At 41.3% G+C, this 23,157-nt stretch overlaps 1 protein-coding gene across 2 annotated transcripts; it reads left to right on the top strand.

Moving 5' to 3' along the window:
* Positions 1–1,272: 1,272 nt before the first annotated feature.
* LOC117817387 (centrosome and spindle pole associated protein 1-like) lies at positions 1,273–22,268 on the top strand. Of its 2 annotated transcripts, XM_034690088.1 has the most exons (28): positions 1,273–1,417; positions 2,654–2,938; positions 4,014–4,086; positions 4,247–4,350; positions 4,949–5,014; positions 6,345–6,661; positions 6,763–6,863; positions 7,040–7,136; positions 7,343–7,400; positions 8,941–9,218; positions 11,256–11,374; positions 11,451–11,592; positions 11,677–11,788; positions 13,434–13,581; positions 13,666–13,794; positions 16,523–16,635; positions 16,927–17,076; positions 17,215–17,358; positions 17,591–17,704; positions 17,901–17,967; positions 18,116–18,242; positions 18,585–18,724; positions 18,806–18,934; positions 20,226–20,266; positions 20,352–20,397; positions 20,570–20,679; positions 21,407–21,533; positions 21,894–22,268. In XM_034690088.1, exons 2-28 carry the CDS (start codon positions 2,840–2,842, stop codon positions 22,034–22,036), a joined length of 3,294 nt encoding a protein of 1,097 aa, XP_034545979.1. In that variant the 5' UTR covers positions 1,273–1,417; positions 2,654–2,839; the 3' UTR covers positions 22,037–22,268. The 2 variants fall into 2 exon arrangements, with proteins under 2 accessions (XP_034545979.1, XP_034545980.1); XM_034690089.1 differs by lacking the exon at positions 18,806–18,934 and having other exon boundaries at positions 1,287–1,417.
* The last annotated feature ends 889 nt before the right edge of the window (positions 22,269–23,157 follow it).

Raw genomic sequence — 23,157 nt, 5'->3', positions numbered from 1 at the left:
GAACCTGGAGAGTGTGCCAATCAGTGGATCTTGTGTGTTGTGCACCAGAGGACCAAACTAGCATTGAAGATAAATATGAGGGTAGCATACCAACAAGAGCTTTATAATAAACAGGTATGAGTGTAAATCACACCTTTCAGTCAGAGAAGACCATCCCACCTTATTGTACAGGATGCAATGATCAGTATTATAATTATCACCGGTAATAAATCTCAGTGCAGAGTGAAAAACGGCATCAAGTGGTTTTAAGGTGGAGGCTGAAGCATGCCTTTACCAAATGTAACCATAATCAAGCACTGATAAAAAAAAGTTGCCTCTACCAGGGTGGAGAGGAAAACAGGATTTGTTCCTGTAGAGAAAGACAATCTTTTGTTGTAGTCTACTGGACAAATTTAAAATATGACTTTTCAAAGTAACTTTTTCGTCATCCGTATACCAAGATATTTATAACCCTTAATTCTTTCTGTATTGGTGCCTGCATTAGAAGTGATGGTGAATATTCCCAAATCAATATGTTTGGCCCTGGAGAAGATCATGAATTGGGTTTTCTTTGCATTTATGACTAACCTATGTCTGGAAAGTGCAGCTTCTAATTCCGAGAAGCAACATTGGACAGAATGCACAGCAGACTGTGCATTAGCAGCAGTACAGTACAAAATTGTGTCATTAGCATAAAAGTGAATATTACAATCTGAAACAGCAGACAATATCATTTATGTAAACAGTAAAAAGAACCGGTCCTAGGACAGAACCTTGTGGAACTCCATTTGCAATTCCAACCAGTTCTGACTTTACAGTTCCTTGGGACACACACTGCTGTCTGCCCATGAGATAGCTCTTGAACCAGCTGTACACGTTTTTATCAAAACCAGCATTTTCTAGCTTTTTTAAGAGCATTACATGATTAACTGTGTCAAAAGCTTTGGATAGATCAATAAAGACAGCTGATTATGAAATGTGGAGAAAATTATATAAAGTTGGATTTTACTTTTTTATTTCTGACACGTCCATATTTTCATTAAAAACATAATAAATGATGAAAAGACAAAGACATCAACAGATAAATGAATGTTTTGCAGCTACTGTATCCTGGAGACATGTCATTAATCACAGATGATACATGTACATTTATTTGTCCACTATTTTTGTGTTATTCTTATTATTCTTTTAAGTCATTTGTATACGTAAAAATGAAGACACTGAAGGCAAAGTTATTGAAATTGTGTTCCAGTGAGTTTTTGCAGCTGGGTTTGACATGCGGGATTTTATTTTGACAGCTGACACCGGAAGTGCTGATGGTGCGATAAACCGGGTAGTGTGTTGGGCTCAAAGAGGATGAGAAGAAGGGGACCAAAAACCACCGCTAACACCTCTAAGCTAGCAAACACTGCCTTTACCTGTGAGGTTTCACCAAGAGGTAAGTCTTTGTTTACAACAAACCACCATGATAGTGAAAGTTAACCCACAAAGTGAACGATAACTGAGTGAGGAGCTCGTCAGTCTTCTGTTAGCTTTCGTAGTTTTGTGGTTTGGTGTGTAAAGCTAACAAGCTAGCAGACTTAAGCTATTGGCTACTTTGAACAAACTGAACACGTATTGCTTCAAACAACTTTATAACCACGTGTGCCATTGATAAGGACAGACAGCTGTGTTTGTGTTAGCATGATGTTTGGCTAACACCATTAAGCGGGTTAACGCCATCTATATGGAATGTGACGCGATCATTGTGGTTGCCTGACAACGGCTGAATTAAAGAGACAGTACCTTGTGAATCAATAATAACACGCTGCCGGTCTCCGTGCAGCTGCTGGCCTCCTTCAGGTTTATGAAGTCCCTAAGCTGATCGATACAGATCAGTTTAGTCCTTCCGGTGCAGACTACCTGAACCCCGTTTACGAAATGTAAACAAACCATAATTCTCTAAAATTTGAAACTCCAAAATAGAACAGAGACAACCAGATTATATTCAGGAGAAGCTTTGAAATGTTAAAAGCATCATTAATCTAATAATTAGGGATGTAAGGATACACTCAACCCACGACTCGATTTAAATCCCGATTCTTGATTCATGATATGATTCACTCAAAGTAACAAAGTAATCCTTTTTCATTTTTAAGGTGTGTTGTAACTCAAATAAAACCACTGCACACTTTTTTTTCAGCAACTTGCAAAAAAACTAAAAATGAGCGTACAAAAATACCTTGTTGGAACATTTCAGAACAATTATAGAGAAATTGAAAGTGAACGATTCCCAAATGAAAGTATGAAATATTAAAACAAATAAGGTAAATCTCTTTAAATCAGGGATGTACATTTCTTTTTATCATTATTATTATAATACAGTGATTATGTTGAAGATTAAACTGCATGAAATCACTCCCTTGAAAGCTTTAAAGCACTGAACAGAGGAATTAAACGTTTGTGAATGAAAGAAGTAAACATGCAGCTGAATTCTTCTCACTTTGTCAAAGAAGCTGACAGACATGTTTATATATTTAGAGACATGTTGTAATAGTCATATGGGTTGTTAGGTTTCAATACTGTAAGGGATCGATGAAAACAACTATAAAAGTGATTTGATAATCATCCTTAAACCAATACTTCACACCTGATGTAACAAACCCCACTCACGCCTCTCTCCTCTGTGTTTCAGGACATCCTGCTCGGCCTGAGCTGACAGCAGTCGGAGGGAGTCTTCTCTTGACTGCTGAACATTTGCCGCTCAGCTGTCACTGCCAGTCATCACCCTCGCTGCCTCTTCTCTGTGCTGCAGTGATAACCATGGGATAGCACTGTGTTTCATGTTCTCAGCTGAGTGTTAAGACTGAGCCCAACAGAGATGGACGATGAGCTCGAGAACTTCATCAGGGAGCGAAAGGCGAGAGTGGCAGAGGACAAAGCCAGCTTAGACCAAGACCCTCCGTACCTGGAAATAAAGGTGTGTTGGAATGAGGAGTGTTTAGTAAATGGACCTGAACTTGTTTCATCAGATACAACTCAAGGTCCAGGTTTTATTTAAAGCTTTAAAGACGTTAAGTACCCTGACCACGAGAGAAAACAAGACTAAAGTCTGAGGATGATTCAGATCAATCAATCAACTAATCTTTATTCATATAGCGCCAAATCACAACAATTATTATCCTCAGACTCTTTCCAAACAGAGCAGGTCTGGACCGGACTCTATGTTCCATTATTAACAAAGACCCAACATCAAGACAGGATAAGATCCAGTCCCATCTTACAGACAGGACTCAGTTTGATCTCCTCTTAATCCACCATGAGCAGAGCACTTTGCAGCATTTAGCAAGTTACAGTGGCAAGGACAAACTTCCTTTAACTGGCAGAAACCTCCAGCAGGACCAGACTCATGTTAGACACACATCTGATGAGACCGGGTTGATGAGAGGGATAGAGGGAGATGAAGAGAGAGAGAGATGATAATGGTGAGAAGGATAGTAGTATTTGTAGCAGCTGGAGTCTGACACGTCCACAGCAGCAGAGATCCAGAGGAACCTACGAGACAAGGGAGCTCAGGGACTCCAGAAAGGTCTATGGTTAGTAACTTTAATGGGACAGGGAGAGTTAAAGTAAGTGATAGGGGGGTCGGGGGTCGGGGGGGTGAGATAGGATCCCAGTGTGTCAGTTCCCCCAGCAGTCTAAGCCCATAGCAGCATAACTAAGAGCTGGTCCAAGCCTGATCCAGCTCTAACTATAAGCTTTATCAAAAAGGAAAGTTTGAAGCCTACTCTTAAAAGTAGTGAGGGTGTCTGCCTCCTGGACCCTAATTGGTAGATGATTCCAAAGGAGAGGGGCCTGATAACTGAAGGCTCTACCTCCCATACTACATTTAGAGACTTTAGGTATGATGAGCAGGCCTGCATGTTGGGAGCGTAGTTTTCTAGGTTTTAAAAGGATCAAAGGTTTTAATGTTTGGTCCTCTTTGTGTTGAAATGCAAAGTTATAACGGTGATGACTCTTGTCCTGATGGTATTGTGTGTATTTGTGACAAACAGGCTCATCCTCAGAGAGCGTACGGGTCAACTGTGAAGGAGAACATACCTCCAAAGTCCACAGCTCAGGGGAGAGGTACAGCACATTTCACATACTCCACCTTGAGTTCTTATGTTGCTGTTATTTGGGTTGAGCACATCCATCAATAACCCCTGTCACGTGAGAGGTTTGTTGTTTTGACATGAAACTCTTCACCCTGTGTTCTTATTAATAATGGATGGGTGTGTTTTGTCAGAGGAGAACTGCAGCGTGGGTCTGCCCCTCGGTGTGGAGTATGAGAGGAAAAAACAGAGGCTGCAGCATGAGCTCCGGATGGACTACAGACGCTACATGGCTCAGGTAACTTCCACACTCTGTTCACTCGGTCAGGCTGAGGGTGAAGTGGATCAGTGAAGGCTTTGCTCCGGGTCTGTTGAGTTTTCACATCTTTAGTTTGTAGCCATCTCTTCTTGAAAGCTGGGTGTTTGATGTTTGGACATGTGAAAGGATCACAGCTGTGATCCTGTCACATGACCCTTAAAGGAATCATTCTCTGGACTGGATGTGTGGATGTGGTGGACAGCATGTGTCCCATTTCCCTCCAAACGGACCCTTAAAATATAGTAACATTTGTCAGTGATGAAGACACAGTTTGTGTTTTCTCTGCAGCTTTTAATTTCCAGGTTTCCTTGACAATGTGCACAGTCTGGAAATATGACTTCACTGAGTTGTGTTTTTGAAGGATGTGCATGTTAAGGGTGCTAGCCGAAGTTACTGTAGATGTATTGATGTATCCTCTATGGAACCCAAGCCTTCCTTTAGATTATAACAATCATTTATGGGTGACATTTTCATAAATATATTATTTTTACAACCAACCTCTTAAACCAAGTCTTAGTTCTCCTGAAGGTTGAGTTATACAATATTGGATTCATTACAGTGACACTTTATGTTACAGAAGAGGCACTTTGACCTTGGACAGTCTGGACCATTGATGCATCTTAACAACAGGAGGTCTGTCAAGGTAAACATCTTTCTTAATGATGGTTCAAACTGTCAGCTCACCGAATTTGACTTTTGCACACTTAAAAATAAGAGAAATGATCGAGTACGAGCTATGAGTAGTGGCATGCATGTATAAGACATCACCGTAGTCCAGCGCAGACAGAAAGGTAGCAGCAACACGTTTTCCTTGGCTTCAAAAGAAAGGCAGGATCTGATTCTAAAATAAAAACCCAGCTGTAATTTCAACCTTTAGAGAGATGCTGAATGTGAGGGGTAAAAGTTAAAGAATAGTCAATTCAAATGCAGAGGTATCTGTAGTGGGATACAAGTTCAATCCGCATCCCCTTGCGGGTGCAGATTGATGGAAGGTTTGCAGGCTTGGATTTTGAATAATTGAGAACAGTCGTGATAAAACAGTTAAAGTAGTTAACTTAGACTTGAAAATATATTGAAGTTAAGAAAGGTTGAAATAATGAGCTTAATGAAATAGAGCAATGACTGCCAGTGCTATAAGTATTAGATAAACAGACTCTGTGTAACAATTTCTGTGACTGTCACTGTGCATCCCTTTAGTTACAGCTATAACTTTTAATCAGAACTCTGCATCATTAGAAGATGAATATTATACAGTTTCAAATATGCTCAGATGATATACAGACAAACATACATACACTACCAGTCAGTTAAATAGGACTATCCATTGTGTACTAACCCTACCTCTGAACAACACAACTGATGGTCTCAAACACATTAAGAAGGCAAGTCATTCTACAAATGAACTCTTGACAAGGCTCATGTTCATTAGAAACCATTCCAGGAGACCACTTCATGAAGCAGACTGAGAGAATACCAAGAGTGTGCAAAGCTGTCATGAAGGAAAAGGGGGCTACTTTACAGAATCTAAAATATAAAACATATTCTGCTTTGTTTAACACTTTTTTCTTCATTCAATAATTCCATATATGAGTTCATTTGCAGTTTTGATGTCTTCAGATTTAATAACATTAAAAGTGTAGAAAAACACGGTGTAGGACCTGAGCTGTTAAATGTGTAAGATATAATACAGTCAGGTTGAACTGGAAATTAAAAGTAAGTAAAACAATTCAGCCAATAAACAATAAAACAGTAATACCCGATTCACAATAAAACAAAGTAAAATTAAAAATAACATTAAAGTGACAAAGTGAGTGGGCGGGGTTTGTATTTATGGCTCATGTGTTTTTGATCTATTGAAATAATAAAATTAAGTTTTCTTTGATGTTGAACATGTTGGATGTCGACTTCCTGATCAGCAGGAGAGCCTGTTTAAGGAAGGTTCTCTCTTAACATCGTGTTTCTTTGTTCTTCAGCAAAACTTGATCGGAGACCAGATCGGTCTTCTCCCCAGCCAGCAGCTCCTCCCGAGAAGAGACGCAGCCGCTCTACCTGAAGACGGTAGAGGATTGCAAAGGGCTTTGCGTCTAGCAGAGGTCCGGCCCCTCTGCGCTAGGGAGGACGACGAGCAGTCTTCAATCCCTCCCAGGCATCATGACAGACTCGGGAAGACGGTAGATCAAGAGTCAGAGGAGGATGAGTACTTCCGGGAGAACCTGGAGCTGATGGGAGGCAGACACACGCGGGTCGAGGACGTTTATGAGAGGAGGCGATTTAAAAAGAGTGATGGCAGGTACCTGTGAGACGTGTTTCTTTATTTGTGTTCAAAGATCTCATGAAAGTTTGTCCTCATTTATTATTTAGCTTCAATTCACCTTTTTTGGGTTCTCTCAGGGAGATGGGGGAGACTCCTGTAGGTGTTGGAAGAGAAGGATGGAGATCGATAGCACTGACCAAAAAGGAGGATGCAGAGTTTGCCACTGGCCTTATAATAGGTGAAAACACATTTCACATAAAGCACTGAGCAGTTTGTTTCAATCAGAGAAGGAGCATTTGATGAATTTAACCTCTTGAAAGATGTTTATTATCAAAATTGATTTGAACACTCTGAAATATTTGATCGCTTAAAACCAAATGACTCCACATTAATGATAATCCTCTGTTACTTCAGGATTAGCCGACACAAAAGATGCCTTACAGAGGAGGAAGGAGCGCTACAGACAGGAGCTGCAGGAGCAGATCGCAGAGCAGCACAGAAACAAGAAGAGGTACTTCATCAATGATCTCTTTAAGCTGATGACATGTTCAGAATGACTAGCTGCTGCTTCCACAGAGCTTCAATCATCTCACACACTTTAAGATATGACTGACAACATCCCTGCCACACCTGTATGTCAGGTGCTTCGTTTCTTCTGCAGTTGTGATTGAGCGTTCTCAAGGCCTCGCATGTATAACACTGTTGAACTCATTGCAGGGAGAAAGACTTGGAGCTCAAAGTTGCAGCGACTGGAGCAAATGATCCCGAGAAACAGGTCAGTGTCCTGAAACAAACACTTCTTTGAGTTGAGAAGGTCGTTCACTATTTTTGAGGTCAGAGTGGCGAAATATGAATTCACAAACTCACTGATCAGGAATGCAGAGTCATAGCTGTAAGTCATCCATGTTGGTAGATCAGGTCTTTAAATCAGAGATAAATATGCTGAGAAACGGCTCATATATTGTGTTAATGTGATGCAAACTGTTTTGAATGTACACTCACCGGCCCCTTTATTACGTACACCTCTCTAGTAAAAGATTGGACTCCCTTTTGCCTTCAGAACTGCCTTAATTCTTCATGGCATATTTTCAACAAGGTGTTGGAGACATCCCTCAGAGATATTGGTCCATATTGACGTGATAGCATCACGCAGTTGCTGCAGATTTGTTGGCTGCACGTCTATGATTTGAATCTCCAGCTCCATCACATCCCAAAGAAGCTCTATTGGATTGAGATCTGGTGACTGTGGAGGCCATTGGAGTACAGTGAACTCATTGAAACCAGTTTGAGATTATATGAGCTTTGTGACATGGAGCATTATCCTGCTGGAAGTATCCATCAGAAGATACCGGGTACACTGTGGTCATAAAGGGATGGACATGGTCAGCAACAATACTCAGGTAGGCTGCGGCGTTTAAACAATGCTCAACTGGTACATAGGGCCCCAAAGAGTGTCAAGAAAATATCCCCCACACCATTACACCACCACCACCACCACCAGCCTGGACCGTTGATACAGGGCAGGATGGATCCATGCTTTCATGCTGTTTACGCCAAATTCTGACCCTACTATCTGAATGTCGCAGCTGAAATCAAGACTCATCAGACCAGGCAACGTTTTTTAAACTTCTGTTGTCCAGTTTTGGTGAGCCTTTGTGAAGAGTAGCCTCAGTTTCCTGTTCTTAGCTGACAGGAGTGATCCGGTGTGGTCTTCTGCTGCTGTAACCCATCTTCTTCAAGGTTGGACGTGTTGTGCATTCAGAGATGGCATTCTGCATTCCTTGGTTGTAACGAGTGGTTATTGGAGTTACTGTTGCCTATCTATCATCTCGAACCAATCTGACCATTCTACTCTGACCTCTCACATCAACAAGGCATTTTCGACCAGACAGCTGCTGCTCACTGGATATTTTCTCTTTTTCTGACCATTCTCTGTAAACCCAAGAGATGGTTGTGCGTGAAAATCCCAGTAGATCAGCAGTTTCTGAAATACTCCGACCAGCCCATCTGGCACCAACAACCTTGCCACGTTCAAAGTCATTTAAATCCTCTTTCTTCCCGTTCTGATGCTCGATTTGAGCTTCAGTAAGTTGTCTTGACCACGTCTACATGCCTAAATGCATTGAGTTGTGGCCATGTGATTGGCTGATTAGCTATTTGTGTTAACAAGCAATTGAACAGCTGTACCTAATGAAGTGGCCGTCTGTTTCTAAGGTCAGTCTTAAAATGTTATTCTGACTCCCTCAAGACTTTCAAACAATGGAAATCTGCTTTTCTGCAATAAAATCTGTCTGTTTTCTCTGTTCACCAACCAGCCGGACCGAATCAAACAGTTTGGAGAGGGCAGGAGAAGAGAGCATCAGGTTCTGGAGCCCTCAGGAACAGGAGAGAACAAGTCCTCGCCTAGAGGTCTATCTTATCATGAGAGGACATGCATAAGAGACAGAGAGACCTCTCCTCCTGAGCAGCCCCACGTGGCCTTTCAGTCTCCTCTGCTGGAGTACAGCTCGGCCCTGGGCCTCAGGGCTGGAGGTCTGTCACCCAACAGTCAACCTTCAGCCCCCTCATTTCACCGAGCCATGGACACCCCCAGGTAAACCTTCAGATTGAACTTGAGTCTAAGCTCCTTTAACAGACTTTTGGTTGTGCTGATTTTGGAGATCCCTGTAGACAAACTGATACCTGTTGCACCTTTTCTTGCTGTAAAAGTAGCATCCTATAATAATAATGATAAGTCTTTTTTATGTAGCACTTTTCAAAACAGGTTTATAAAGTGCTTTACAAATAGGATCCAACTAAAAGAGAAACTTTGAGGAAGACAATGAAAAAGAATAAAAGAATAAAAAAAGCAATAACCTGCAGGAAGGTGACAGCAAGAAGAACTGACAGAAAGGAAGATTAAAAAAGATCAAGAAAAGAGGTTAATATGGAACAATGTTGAAAGACTAAAAACAACAAAATATAAAAGATTAAAACAATTAAAAGATCAGAAATATGAAATCAAAACATAGAGGAATGTAGAGAGTAAAAAATTGCCAATGATGCTTCCTGATAAATAATAAAACACCTGAAATAAAACACGCTCAGGTGACATCTCCTGTAAAAGCACATCTATAAAAGTGTGTTTTTCAAAGAGATTTAAAAGAGGATAAAGAGGTGGCCAAACTGAGCTCTGACAGAAAAGGGCCGGTCACCTTTGGTCCTCAGCCTTGACTGTGGGCCGGCGAGCAGCATCTTGGCTGAGGACCTCAGGGTATGACTGTCACGGTCTGTCCTTGTTGGTTAAGCATCACAATGCAGTTAAATACACTACCAGTCAAAAGTTTGGAAACACCTTCTCATTCAAGGGTTTGTATTTATTGTAATGATTGTAAACACTGTAGATTAATACTGAAGACATCAAAACATATATGGAATTATTGAATGAACAAAAAGTGTTAAACAAAGCAGAATATGTTTTATATTTTATATTCTGTAAAGTAGCCCCCTTTTTCCTTCATGACAGCTTTGCACACTCTTGGTATTCTCTCAGTCTGCTTCATGAAGTGGTCTCCTGGAATGGTTTCTAATTAACATGAGCCTTGTCAAGAGTTCATTTGTAGAATGACTTGCCTTCTTAATGTGTTTGAGACCATCAGTTGTGTTGTTCAGAGGTAGGGTTAGTACACAATGGATAGCCCTATTTGACTACTGTTGTAATCCAGATTATGGTAAAACCAGATTATTTGATAGTTTTGATGTCTTCAGTATTAATCTACCATGTTGAAAATAATTAAAATAAATACAAACCATTGAATGAGAAGGTGTGTCCAAACTGTTGACTGGTAGTGTACGTTACATAAAACCTCATTCAGCAGCTCAGATATATAACAGAACACACTGGAGAGTTAGTGAAGATGCTGAGTGGTTGAAGGTGTGCCAGTCACCCTGCAGCCCTTGACCTGAATGCTCACTGTGGCTCTTTCTTGTGTTTTATAACTTTCTGCCATAACTACAAAGATATCCTTTATCAAAATATGCAGAAAGATTCTTGTGTTAAAACTTAAGAAAATGTTTTCCTCCTCTGGGAATCCTTGCAGCACATGTTCTCAGAAGCCATTTAAAGGAAAAAATCTCCTGCCAGGAAATATTCAAAGATTGTTCTTTGAAAGAGAGAGGGGTTATAACTTAAGAGGGAAGTTAAGATTAAAGATGGTGAGTGTTTGGACCATAAGGAGAAGCTTTTGTATTTCAATCTGTGGAACAGACTCAACATGGAGCTACAGCAACACCAGAACATAATCCAGTTCAAGAAGTAGTGTAAAGAAATAATTTTCATGAGGCACAAGGAGGAAGACAAGTGTTGATAATCATGAGGGGTTCACTTTTGATTGTAGGTGTAAATATGAAGATAGGATATGAAGATTTGTTCTGTGGGAATGCACTTGTATAATGCTAGAAAATAGTGACTGAAGGGTAAGGATTAGATAAGTTTAACTTCTTCCTACTCCTCTTCGCACATGTAAATACACATAAAACTGTCCCAATATCAGCCGACAGATCACCGGAGAGATATTAATCTTGTATCCATGACATGAAACACTGTTTTGTAATATTGTTGATGATTTGATGCCATGCTCTTTATTTCCAGACTCCCTCTGTACCCTCCTCATCCTCCTTCCACTCTCAGTGAGGCCTTCAGGAGCCCATATGGAGAGCCCTATCACTACTACGGCCCCAGAAACCTGCTGGACCCAAACATGGCGTACTGTAAGAGTGTCTCCTCAGTGTTCACACCCTGCATTCAGAATAATCCTCATCATTTAAAGCTGTGTTGTCTGTTCAGATGGTCACCTGCCTGTTCCTAGTACTGGCCTCCCAATGTCCTACTGGAACCTACCACCAGGGGGAGCTGTGCCAAGCCAGCTTGGGAACCACAGTCCTCGCAGCCAGCACAGTGGGAGCAGCTTCCAGGAGCCTCTGATACAGTAAATGATGTTTCATTATAGTGAGGTGTGGTTTGATACGGTGCATCATGATCAGATCTTAACTGTGTATTTCTCTCCTGACAGGCCCAGCAGTGAGGCGTCTGCTGTGGACTCACAAGTCAGGGTTTTCCATTCAGAAAAATCCAGACCAACCAGGGACAGATCTCTGAGCTACAGAGACGCTTTGAAGCAGCAGGTCAGTGAAACTACACCTGTGTACATTTTAAAGAACTGTCTGTTACAGATCAGACTGGGTTCTTGCATTGAGACACATTGAAATGAAAAAAGGACAAGGGAGTTAAGTTCTGATAATTAGAAATAAAGTAGATATTTAATTATAAATCCAACAAGGATGGATTCATTTGACAATTTGTGCTTCTACTAGAAATCACATCCAAACAGGCAGAACTTAGGATGGAAGTTACATATTATTGAATTTATTTATATTTATTTTTATATTTTATTTATGTATTTGTTTGTTTGTTTATTTATTTTATATATGTATTTATTCATGCATTTATTAATTGCTTTATTTTTTTTGAATCAATCAATTTATTTATTTATCTATCTTTTTATTTAATGTATTTATTTATTGCTTTTATTGATTTATTTATTGATTTTTTTTACATATTTAATTATGAATGAATTTTACTTGTGTGTTTATTTATTTGTTTATTCATATAGTTATTCATTCATTTATTTATTTTATATATGTATTTATTCATGCATTTATGAATTACTTAATTTCTTTATTTTTTATTTATCTATTTATTTGATGTAATTATGTATTCCTTTTATTTATTTATTTACATATTTCCTTTTGAATTAATTTTATTTATGTATTTATATATTTATATATTTATTTATTTATTTATTTATGCATGTATTTATTTATATTATTATATATCAATATTTTTTCTACTTTAAAGGCTCAGTGGATTATAAGTGAGGAACATTCAGAGTGATGTCTGTATTCAAAGTTAATTCAGACGTTGTCAGCTCATGTAAAGACAGTGAAAGATGGCTCAGGGTATCTTTAACCTTGTTCACAGGGTACACACATCTTACTGTGCGTGAACATTGTCACCTCAGCTCTGCTCTTTTTCATTTGAGGCAACACTTGCAGGCAGTTTGAAATGAAGTGGTGACAGGTAACTTTTCACTGCATCCCAGTCTGTGATATTTTGTCAGGAAGCTTCCAGGAGTGTGAGCAGTGAGCTTTACGACAAGGTAAAATTGAACGAGTTAATGCTAAGGCATAGAGTGTAGGTAAAGTCCTTATATCCTTACATTAGAGTCCCTGATTCACCTGGTCTGTGTCCTTCACCTCTCTCCTCTAGCTGCTCTTTGATACAAAGGCTGCACAAATCTTCTTTTGCTCCCGTTAGCTGAAATTCATACCATCCCAGATCCTCCTCCTCCCTTAAGTCACGTGATGATCCTGAAACCCTGTTTTACTTTTGTGAAGTACATGAAGTTTATTTATTTTAGATTTAATGGCTCATGAGTTTTATCTGCAACCTAGATCTGCCAACATGTGACATGTTTGAATTTGAGATTAAATCTCAGAATTCCCTCGTTACTTATTATAGATTATTCTGTATTAATGAAATATCTCCTTCTGTCTGAGCGGATACACCTTTGGCAGTTTTTCAGTGTCTTAATGAATGTAGTTTAGAGACAGAGTTCACTCTAAAGTAATGCTCTATGTCATGATTATAAAGGCTTATCGTAGTTACATTCAGCCAGTATGAGACGACACTGAAACTACAGAGCATTACGGAGCTCTGAGAGTATTTCCTGTGATTGAAGAGCTCTGATGTAAGCTTACTGAACCACAGATCCAGGAGCAACAGGAGCGGAGGCGTCAGGAGAGAGAGGAGGCAGAGCGATATGAAGCCCAGCTGGAGATGGACATGAAGAACCACCAGCCCTGGGGTCGAGGGGGCGGAGGAGCCCCGCTCAGAGACAGCACGGGGAATCTCATCGGTGGGTCTCATGTCCTTTCTTCACTTAGTACATAATGAATATTTTAGGACTTGTTATGAACCGACCTTGTGTTTGTTTCCCCAGCTGACCTCCACCAGATGCACAAACACAATGAAGAGGCTTACAGCAACCCGGAGCAGTGGCAGAGGAGAGCCACGGCCACCTCCACCGCCTGCAGAGTAGAGCTCCCTGATCCTAATGACAGGGTCTCAGGTACTGTACCAGCGTGTAGCAGTGTTAAGTTCCTTAACGAAATTATGACAATAAATGTTCGTCAACGACTCATTTTTTCATGATGAAAACAAGACCATGATGAACTAAAGTAGGGGTGAGCCCGACTAAGGATTTGCTCAGTCGAATCTGATTCATCAGATTTTGCCCATAGTCGATGAATAGTGGAATGTTTGTTGTTTTTCTTATTGACCCAAAGTCTGCATGATGGTGACCGCATGACAATATTACGCATAACCATTTACAATTAAGAGACTCATAGCTTAAAGTTAAAGGGACGACAGAATATTATAAGTATAAACTTAGATTTTTTAAATCTATATTGCAAAAACAACGAGGTGTTGAAGGAGAGAAAACTCAAATAAGGCCACCATCCGTTAAACATGGAACAATGCGCCACTATAGAGAAAGGAATCAGGAGATATTTAAACAGTGTTCACACAGCAGAGAGCAGCACTGCAGAGGGTAGTTTGTCCAACTGAAGGCTAAACATGTTTATAATGTTCAAAATCAAACCTGAACCAGCTAAAGGGTTTTTAAATCTCTTAACAGAACCTTTTAAAACAGTCTTTCATCGCGTCTTTGTCCGCTTGAGTCTTTTCACATTGTACGTGAGGAAAACCATCGTGTGTACGGGCAGAAGTGCGCTCCTTGCTTTGTTGACTGTAAATCCTGTCTTTGAGAATATCCTCTCTGATGGTGTGGAGGTGGATGGGATGTTGTGGATTGTTTTTGAGGCTTCAGACAGCTTTGGGTATTCCTCCTGGTTCTTTTGGCCCCGTACAGTTTTTGTGTGGTCCGGTAATCCTTGATCTCACAGCCCTCTTCATGAAGCTGCTCCTCATCTTCATCACTAGTTTTTAGGATCAACTGAAGTTTTATTTCCTGATTTTTTGAGCTACCATGAACGTAGAAAGATATAACCCTTAAAGACCTAGACCATCTTTGGGGGCGCCAGGCTCCTGAATTTACTTTTAAAATGCTGAATGAGAAAATCCACCCTAACTGAGTTTTTAAAGCTTGTTGATTGGATTAGGGGTTCAAAAGTTATCAATCATTTAAGAACAAGAAGCTGCCGGCAGCTGTCTAGGTCTTTGAGGGTTAAAGGCCAGCTGAGGTACGTCTGCTCCACAGGTCCCGCTAAATAGTCCACCTTTAATTACCAGGGGAGATTTAATTACCACTTTAAGGAGGTTTAACACTTCAAGAGCTGTTCTCAGAATTACATTAAATAAGTTTATATTTATATTAAAATAGGCTAAATGAGACATTATTTTTACAGAATACAGGAAAATAATGTAAAATTAGACATTGAGCACCCCCATGGTTTGAATGGAATGATCCACATTTCATATGCAAATATTCGACTATGAGATTGGCAGTCGACTAAGGCTCGTTAGAACGAATCATCGAATATTTGACTAATTGGGGTCACCCCTAAACTTAAGTGCATCACTGATAATAAAAACTCTGACGAACGTATGTGTTCATTTTGTTGACGGGACAATGACGAGATGAAAACTTTAGTGGTTGACCGCTGGACGTTCAAAATCCATGTTTCCCCCGCTGTGCGTCTAATCTTTAGAAATAAAAGTGATGCCTTCCTGACAGGCTAAGTTATTACTTGAGTGTTAGCAGTGTTAGCTTGGTCTCTACCTGCAGCAGGTGTGCTTTATGAACCAGCTCTCCTGCATCTGTCTCATCTTCATTGAGGATTTTTACCCCCATTGTGAGTTAATGACAAAGACACAACCGGGGGACGTCTGTTTCTGTTTTAGGACTTTTTATGTTTGCTGTTTTTGCCGCCATTGCCATAAAAAGCTCTGCGTCTAAAGCTTGATTTGTTCCAGTTTTGTGAAACATCAGACACATTTAGTAAGTTTGGATAAACTCCTTGTCATTAAAGATGCAGATATCAGATACATTTCAGAGTGCCGTGAACCAACTGTCTGTCCAGTGCTCCTGAAATGTTGACGATTTTAACACTTGGTATAACCCTGATATGGATATCTGATGGACTACATGAATTATTTAAAGAGTGAAAATGTTTTGGCAAAAATCAAAGACTAAAAATGTTTTGAGTTTCCACTGACTAGAACTAGACTAAAACTATAAAGGCCTGAAAAGACTAAAACTATGAAGGACTGAAAAAACTATAAAGGCCTGAAAAGACTAAAACTATAAAGGACTGAAAAAACTATAAAGGACTGAAAAGACTAAAACTATAAAGGACTGAAAAAACTAAAACTATAAAGGACTGAAAAAACTAAAACTATAAAGGACTGAAAAAACTAAAACTATAAAGGACTGAAAAGACTAGAACTAGACTCAAACTATAAAGGCCTGAAAAGACTAAACTCTGACTAAAACTAACAGGGTATTATCACCTAAAGACTAAGACTGAATCTAAAATAGCTGCCAAAATTAAAACTGGCATGTAGTACTGATGGAGTTAGTTACAGGATCTGGGACTATCTTTTAGACTTATATGTTGCACAAACACATATTGTAATTATTACAGGGAACGTCACTGGAGAATATATATGTCAGGATTTAGACGTACCATTGTCATTGTCGTACCAGTTGTCTTTATTGACAGGACTCTGATAAATGCATGATTTTATGATGATTAATGAAGCGATGTGACAAATGTAAATGCTTTTTAAAAGGTTATTTGCTCTAACTCACTCTTCCCTTCCTCCTTTTTTAGGTTTCACTCACGTCCAAACCCCCCAGTTTGCAAGAGGGAACATTTTTGCCCACCACCCCACCCAGCAGCAGGTCCAGGAGCAGGACAAGTACAAGGCTTACCTCAAACAGCAGGTACAGCGTTTAACAGCTGGTGGTGCTGCTGGCTGCTGTGTTTTATTGATCATCATTTCTGCTGCCAGCCAGCCGTTAGATATTTAGTCTCTTAGAAACGTAGCAAGCTTCTCTCAGAACACCACAAATAGATGTGTTTACAGCAGCACACAGCAGAGAGGGCTTTATTTGAGCCGGGTTAGATATTTACCCTGCTCTACGGCCCGAAGTTAAACGCAGTTTGTGGTTATGTGGTTTTGTGGTTGTGTTTTTCGGTTCATGTTGTCTCTTCAAAACTGGGTTTGTTCACAGATCGATGATAAAATGCGTAAAAAGGTGGAGGAGAGAGAACGGACGAGACTGGAGGAGGAGAAAGAGGAGAGGAGGCTGGCTGAGCAGAGGGCTCGCATTCAGAGGGACTTTGAGGAAGAACAGGAGAGGAAGAAACGGAAGGAAATGGAGGTGAGGATGCACAACAGTGAGACACTGGCAGGGGTTTCATTTGAGTTCAATCTGAAATATTGGATCACACAAACAAGGTTGAAGTTCATGATGTTAAACTGTGTCCCTCCTCTTTCCTCTCTAATCTCTGTCTTTCAGCAAAAGGCCAAGAATGAAGAACTGATTCATCTGGCTGAACAGAGGAAGAAGGAAGCGGAGAGGAAGAAGACTGAGGCAGAAGAGAAAGAGAATGCAGAGCTGAGGAGGCAGTATGAGAGAGAGAGGCAGGCTCGCGTGGAGGAGGTTTGTGAAAGGTTTATTTCTCCTGCTTTGATATTCTGATCAGTTCAAGGTAAGATTCTCTCTCCAGCCTGTGATGAGGATGCAGAATCAGTCCGTGTCAGCACACCGCTCGGCATGAGCAACACACGTTTAGAGTCGAGTCACTCCGTCTCTGAAGGGAAATGTATTCAGATTAAGAACCACGATTCAGTATTCCAACCTGTGAAGTAAACTGCAGTCTGTGTGCTCTAAGGTCTGCAGAGAGCCCTCGCCCCCAATCCCAGCTTTGCAGAGGAAACATGGAGTACACCAGTACACCCCAAGACCCCCTACTGTGGACAGCCTGCATTCTTCTGCCCCCCTGTCTGTGAGTCTCACACGCACGCACACACACACACACACACACACACACACACACACACACACACACACACACACACACACACACACACTGGTCTGGTTTGAAGAAGAGTATTTTCTCTGCAGCTCTTTCAAGGTGAAGTAAAGGTCAGTGATGTAATCTCTCTTTTATACCTCTAAACGGTTCCTCTGTTCTCTCTCAGGAGCGCTCGCTGTCCGGTCTCCAGTCCCCTCCTGTTCCTGCGTGTAGGAACCAGCTGCGAGCTGCTGGTACGGAAGAGGCTGTGTGGTCGTGTTTGAATTTTTCATCAGGCAGAGAAACTTTGTTCAATAATTCCTGACCAGTGTAGGATAGAGAAGCCTCTTTGTTGTGGTTTGTGGAAACACTGCGCTGTACCTGTGGTTCGTTTGTTTTTAGGGGACCAGCACGGTGTATTCAGAGAGCTCTCAGCGCTCCGTCGGCAGCTCCGCAGTGAACAGAAACGTCTGGAGGGTTGTCTGCAACACGCAGACTGGGAGGAACTGGACTCTCCTCTGAGTGATAGGTCAGACTCTGACAGATGCAGTACTGTCCCGCCTTAATCTAACTTTATTTGAGCTCGGCATAGAGCGTGGTTATACGGGTGGCCCTGACCCCTTTTTTTTTTTTCACTATATAGATGGTAAGTGATGTACAAACTGTGTGTTAAGCTGTGAAAAAATCAGAATAAACAGTTCTAAAAATATATAACTTTATATTATTTATGATAGAAAAGCTGAGTCTGGTGGATTTACTTTGACACAGAACACAGAAACCTTTAGTTTCACTGTTGATGCCTGCATGCAATGATGAGCTGCTTCATCTCCGTTTAATGACTTTTTGTTGACTCTGGTCAATATGTGTTCAGACTTCGAGAACGCCCCCCAGTGGATGTGTTTGATATGGCCAGGCTGAGGCTCCAGGTTCCTGTCCGAAGGCCAACCTCCAGGAATGCAGAGCCCAGAAACCTGCAGCGGATCCATGACTCCCTTCAGCTCAACTGCACAGGTAACACATACCTCTTAGGACCTCTACTGTACTTCAGTGTGAGTGTCAGCTGACTGGTGTGTTTGTGTTAATGTGAGTCAGATGGTGAATCCAGGCTGGGGTTCAGGGATGCTCCTAAACTGGGAGGAGTGGTTACGGCCAACAGGAAGAGGCGGGACTACAGGGATCCTTATCAGCAGTTAACCAGCCAGAGGTCTACGGTCCAGGACGGTCAGGGCTCGCTCCACTGTTTTTATTCCTGTGCAGTAGTTTAGACGACATCATGTAGACGTTCAGGACGATGAGTCTGTCATGACTTATGATCTGTATCTAAGTTCTGTTCCACAGTAGGCCTGCGCTGTTAGACAGTCTTGATATAGAACCAAGGTATGATTCATGTTGATAACAGTGATATTTTCCAGACTTAAGGCAGGTTTATACTTCTGCGTCGCCCCTACACAGCAGTGGTCAACTCAGACGTGAGCTCCATATACTTGTGCTTCGATGTGTCCGTGTCGCGCAGCAATTCTCCTCCGTAACGCTTGAGGGCAGTGTGGTCTCTCTGATAGCCAGTCGCCTCCTTCTGGCCCCACTACGATCTCTGTTTACTTTTCTAAGCGATTCAGAGCGTGTTATGTTAATCTACAGCTGATACATGTTGCTGTTTATCATACAGACATGATTACATGAAGAATAGAGAGGAGGAGATGAAATACACGGCTAATGAACGACAGCAGCAGCAGGGAACAAAGACCTGTTGTGCTGGCTGAAAGGAGCTCAGAGAGCCACGCTGCAGGCTCCTTCTAATCAACAACCTCCACTTCTCAGAAAGAAAGAAAGGAACGCAGCACGCTGGGCTGCCATACAGCTCACACAGTCATACCTGCAGCCAATCAGATCCACCTGAAGTGTACGGCGTGTGGAGAGTATTTTCTTTTTACAGGGAATTAAATTAGGGGTTCATGAAGGCGGGGCTCCTGGAAGTGCTGTAAATGCAGGAAACACAATGCAGCAGAGCGGACCAATCACAGGGCGTGCGGTCCCCATCGATTTGATATTTTGGAGGAGGTGCGCGTCAGCTTTGTGCGTAGGCCTCTGTGTATGTATGACATCCTGTAACTCACTAAGCTTTAGATGAACACCTGACATGATTGTTGTGTAACTGTGACAAGTTGCATCACTTTCACTTTCAAGGGTTTTATGAACTGTAATTTGCGGGTGACATTTTTTCAAATCTCAGATCTTGAAGTTGAAAGAGAGCCAACCTCAATATATACTCAAATGAACGTGTTTCATCCCTCTTTGGAAACCTTTGCAATCATTGTGACTGGATCTCAAGACTCAAACTAGCTAGATAGGATTAGAGACAAGCTCAGGAGGTCTGAGGGTCGATTCCCAGGTCCCTTTGTCCACATGAGGAAACGTCCTTGAGCAAGACACATTGAATTCAGCTGTAGAAGGGGTCCATGGTTGTCAGTTTTTCTGGGGTATCAAGTTTAACACTGTCATCCTTGTGTTGTAGATTATTTGGATCTGTCCCCACCACGGCAGAATGATTATGTGGTGAGTTAAATGAAGAATGGTTTGGTTTCTGACTGCATCATAAGAATCACTTTGAGTGAAGTTGTGAATTATGTTTCTGTCTCAGAGGTCCACAAGAGGTTCTCTGCTGGAGTCCGAGAGTGCTTTCATCGGTAAGCCTCCATGACTTAAATGATGACATCATACAGGTGCAGACACACGACAGTGACTTTAAGCTGTTAGCTACTTCAGCACGTCCTCTGTGTGTTTTTAAACGTTGTGTCGGTTGGATGCATGCGGCTGCTTTGAGCTCATCTTCATGCTTTGTGTGTGTCGTGCTTTCAGACCCCCTCGGAGATGCCTTTCCAGTGCCCCGCACACCAGAGCTCGAAAAGGCTCCTGTGCTGTCAGCACGGGAGAGGAGGAGGGTGGCCAGAGAGTTGCAGCACCCCCAGGTACACACCTAACAACACATAGAGAGCTTTTAAGGTGTTTTTCGACCGGAGGAACTTTACCCCTGAACTACGTGTGTTTCGACCGGTGGACCCAGGGTCTAAATTTAGTTCAGGGGTAGATAATCTCCCCCTGAAAAGCTCCTGCTAGGGGGGTAGTACTTTTCAAAGGTCCCGGGGCTTTCAGGAAGCAGGGCCTGCAATGCTGAACTCATCTGATTGGTAGATTAACCGCAGTGTTTTTATTCCTCCCGCCGTCCACAATAACATCACACACATCTGTGATTCACTTGATTTCTCTTTCTTTCATTAGTTTTTATTTGTTCTATCTTTTTTGTATGTGTGTGTACTTTTCAAAAGAAGAAGCTGTGATTCTCTTGATTTAGCAGCTTGTAACAGTAGTCTTCTCTCAGCCCACCGTGAATGTGTCTCTCCCGGTGTTACGGTTTTAAAAGTGACCCTTGCACAATCCACACGGGACTTCAGCCCCGCGGTCGAACCACAGACAACAATGGGGGCACAGGAACCTTTTAGTTCCCGGGAAAGTAGTTCTGAGGGCTAAAAGACCCTGGAACTCTTGGTCGAAATGCACCTTAAGGTTCCTTACATGATGTAAATTTTCAGGTGAACAACAACAAACAGGCTTGTTAGCTTCAACATGTGGAGTAAGGAAGCTTCAGCTCTTCTGATATCCACTGGTTTCTTATTTATTGCTCTTTGGTTGGTTCAGGATCGAGCAGCTTCCAGCGAACCCTTCGGACAACAACATGTTTACAGAGGCAGCAGACTGAGACAGGAAGCTGAGCCCAGCGCTGAGGGGAGAAGTCGGACCAGGACAGGAGGGGGCACCACAGCTGGTACGACCTGGATGATGTGATCCACTGGTTGTTGTATTATATTTATGGATGTATAACTTTTCACCTGAACTCAGATATAACCAAGCATTGTTTATTCATGAAGAAGAGTGTTTCTCTTAGATGTGTGGACTGAAACGCTTCATCAGGGCCTTCATGGCTTTCCAAAACCCTGGTCTCTTTAAATTCAGCCAGTATTCAAATAACCATGGAAACAGTGGATTCACTGTGATCAGGCCTGACGTTTTGAGCAGAGAATCTGTTTCCATGTTTTAAGCTGTGAGCTCTGCAGCAGTTACTGCAGGATGAGACCATGGGTACAGTATGTAACTCTGTCAGTGTCTCTCTGCTCCTGTCCTCCAGAACCTGCAGACCTGTCTGATGATAACTCCTCCCCTCCTCGGTTCTCCCTTCACAAATTAAACCATCGAAGCTCTGCAGAACCGGTCGACGTGGATCCCTGGATGTGGGCGGGAACATCGGACACAGAGCGCCTGATGACATAGAGACATATCTGCTCAGACGGAAGGTGTCTTCTGTCTCTTAATCATTAAACAATGTTTTATCTTTTTTCTTCTGTGAATGTGACATTTCTGATTATGAAGATGTAGTTTCTGTTTACCTGTTGATGCCAGAACCTCAGAAAGACAAGCCACAGTGATATCACTCCGTCCTGAGCATTTTGTATTTCATTAATTATTAAATTATGTCATAAATAAATTATATTTTCATTATAAACTGTGAGTACGGATTGTTTATGAGTTTTGACAACACATGGAGCTACCAACTGACTAATTTATTAACTTTAAACCATTATATTTAATTTAATCATGAACCATTTAAGAATTAAACCTCAACACGTGAGGAGCTACAGTGTGTGTGCGCCTACATTAAATACTACACACTGTACCTTTAAATATTACACACTGTGCATTTAAACACTACACACTACACTACCTTTAAATACTACAAACTGTACCTTTAAATACTGCACACTGAACCTTTAAACACTACACACTGTACCTTTAAACACCACACTGAACCTTTAAACACTACACACTGTACCTTTAAACACTACACACTACACTACCTTTAAATACTACACACTGTACCTTTAAACACTACACACTGTACCTTTAAACACTACACACTACACTACCTTTAAATACTACACACTGTACCTTTAAACACTACACTGTACCTTTAAACACTACACACTACACTACCTTTAAATACTACACACTGTACCTTTAAACATTACACACTGTGCCTTTAAACACTACACACTGTACCTTTAAACACTACACACTTTACCTTTAAATACTACACACTGCCTTTAAACACCACACAGTGCCTTTAAACACTACATACTGTACCTTTAAATACTACACACTGCCTTTAAACACCACACTGTACCTTTAAACACTACACACTACACTACATTTAAATACTACACACTGTACCTTTAAACATTACACACTGTACCTTTAAATACTACACACTGTGCCTTTAAACACTACACACTGTACCTTTAAATACTACACACTGTACCTTTAAACACTACACACTTTACCTTTAAATACTACACACTGCCTTTAAACACCACACTGTGCCTTTAAACACTACA

Source organism: Notolabrus celidotus, chromosome 8 (genome assembly GCF_009762535.1).
Source record: "Notolabrus celidotus isolate fNotCel1 chromosome 8, fNotCel1.pri, whole genome shotgun sequence".
Lineage (NCBI taxonomy): Eukaryota > Metazoa > Chordata > Actinopteri > Labriformes > Labridae > Notolabrus > Notolabrus celidotus.
The sequence above is the reverse complement of the archived record's forward strand: the minus strand, read 5'-3'. Positions and strand labels throughout refer to the sequence as shown.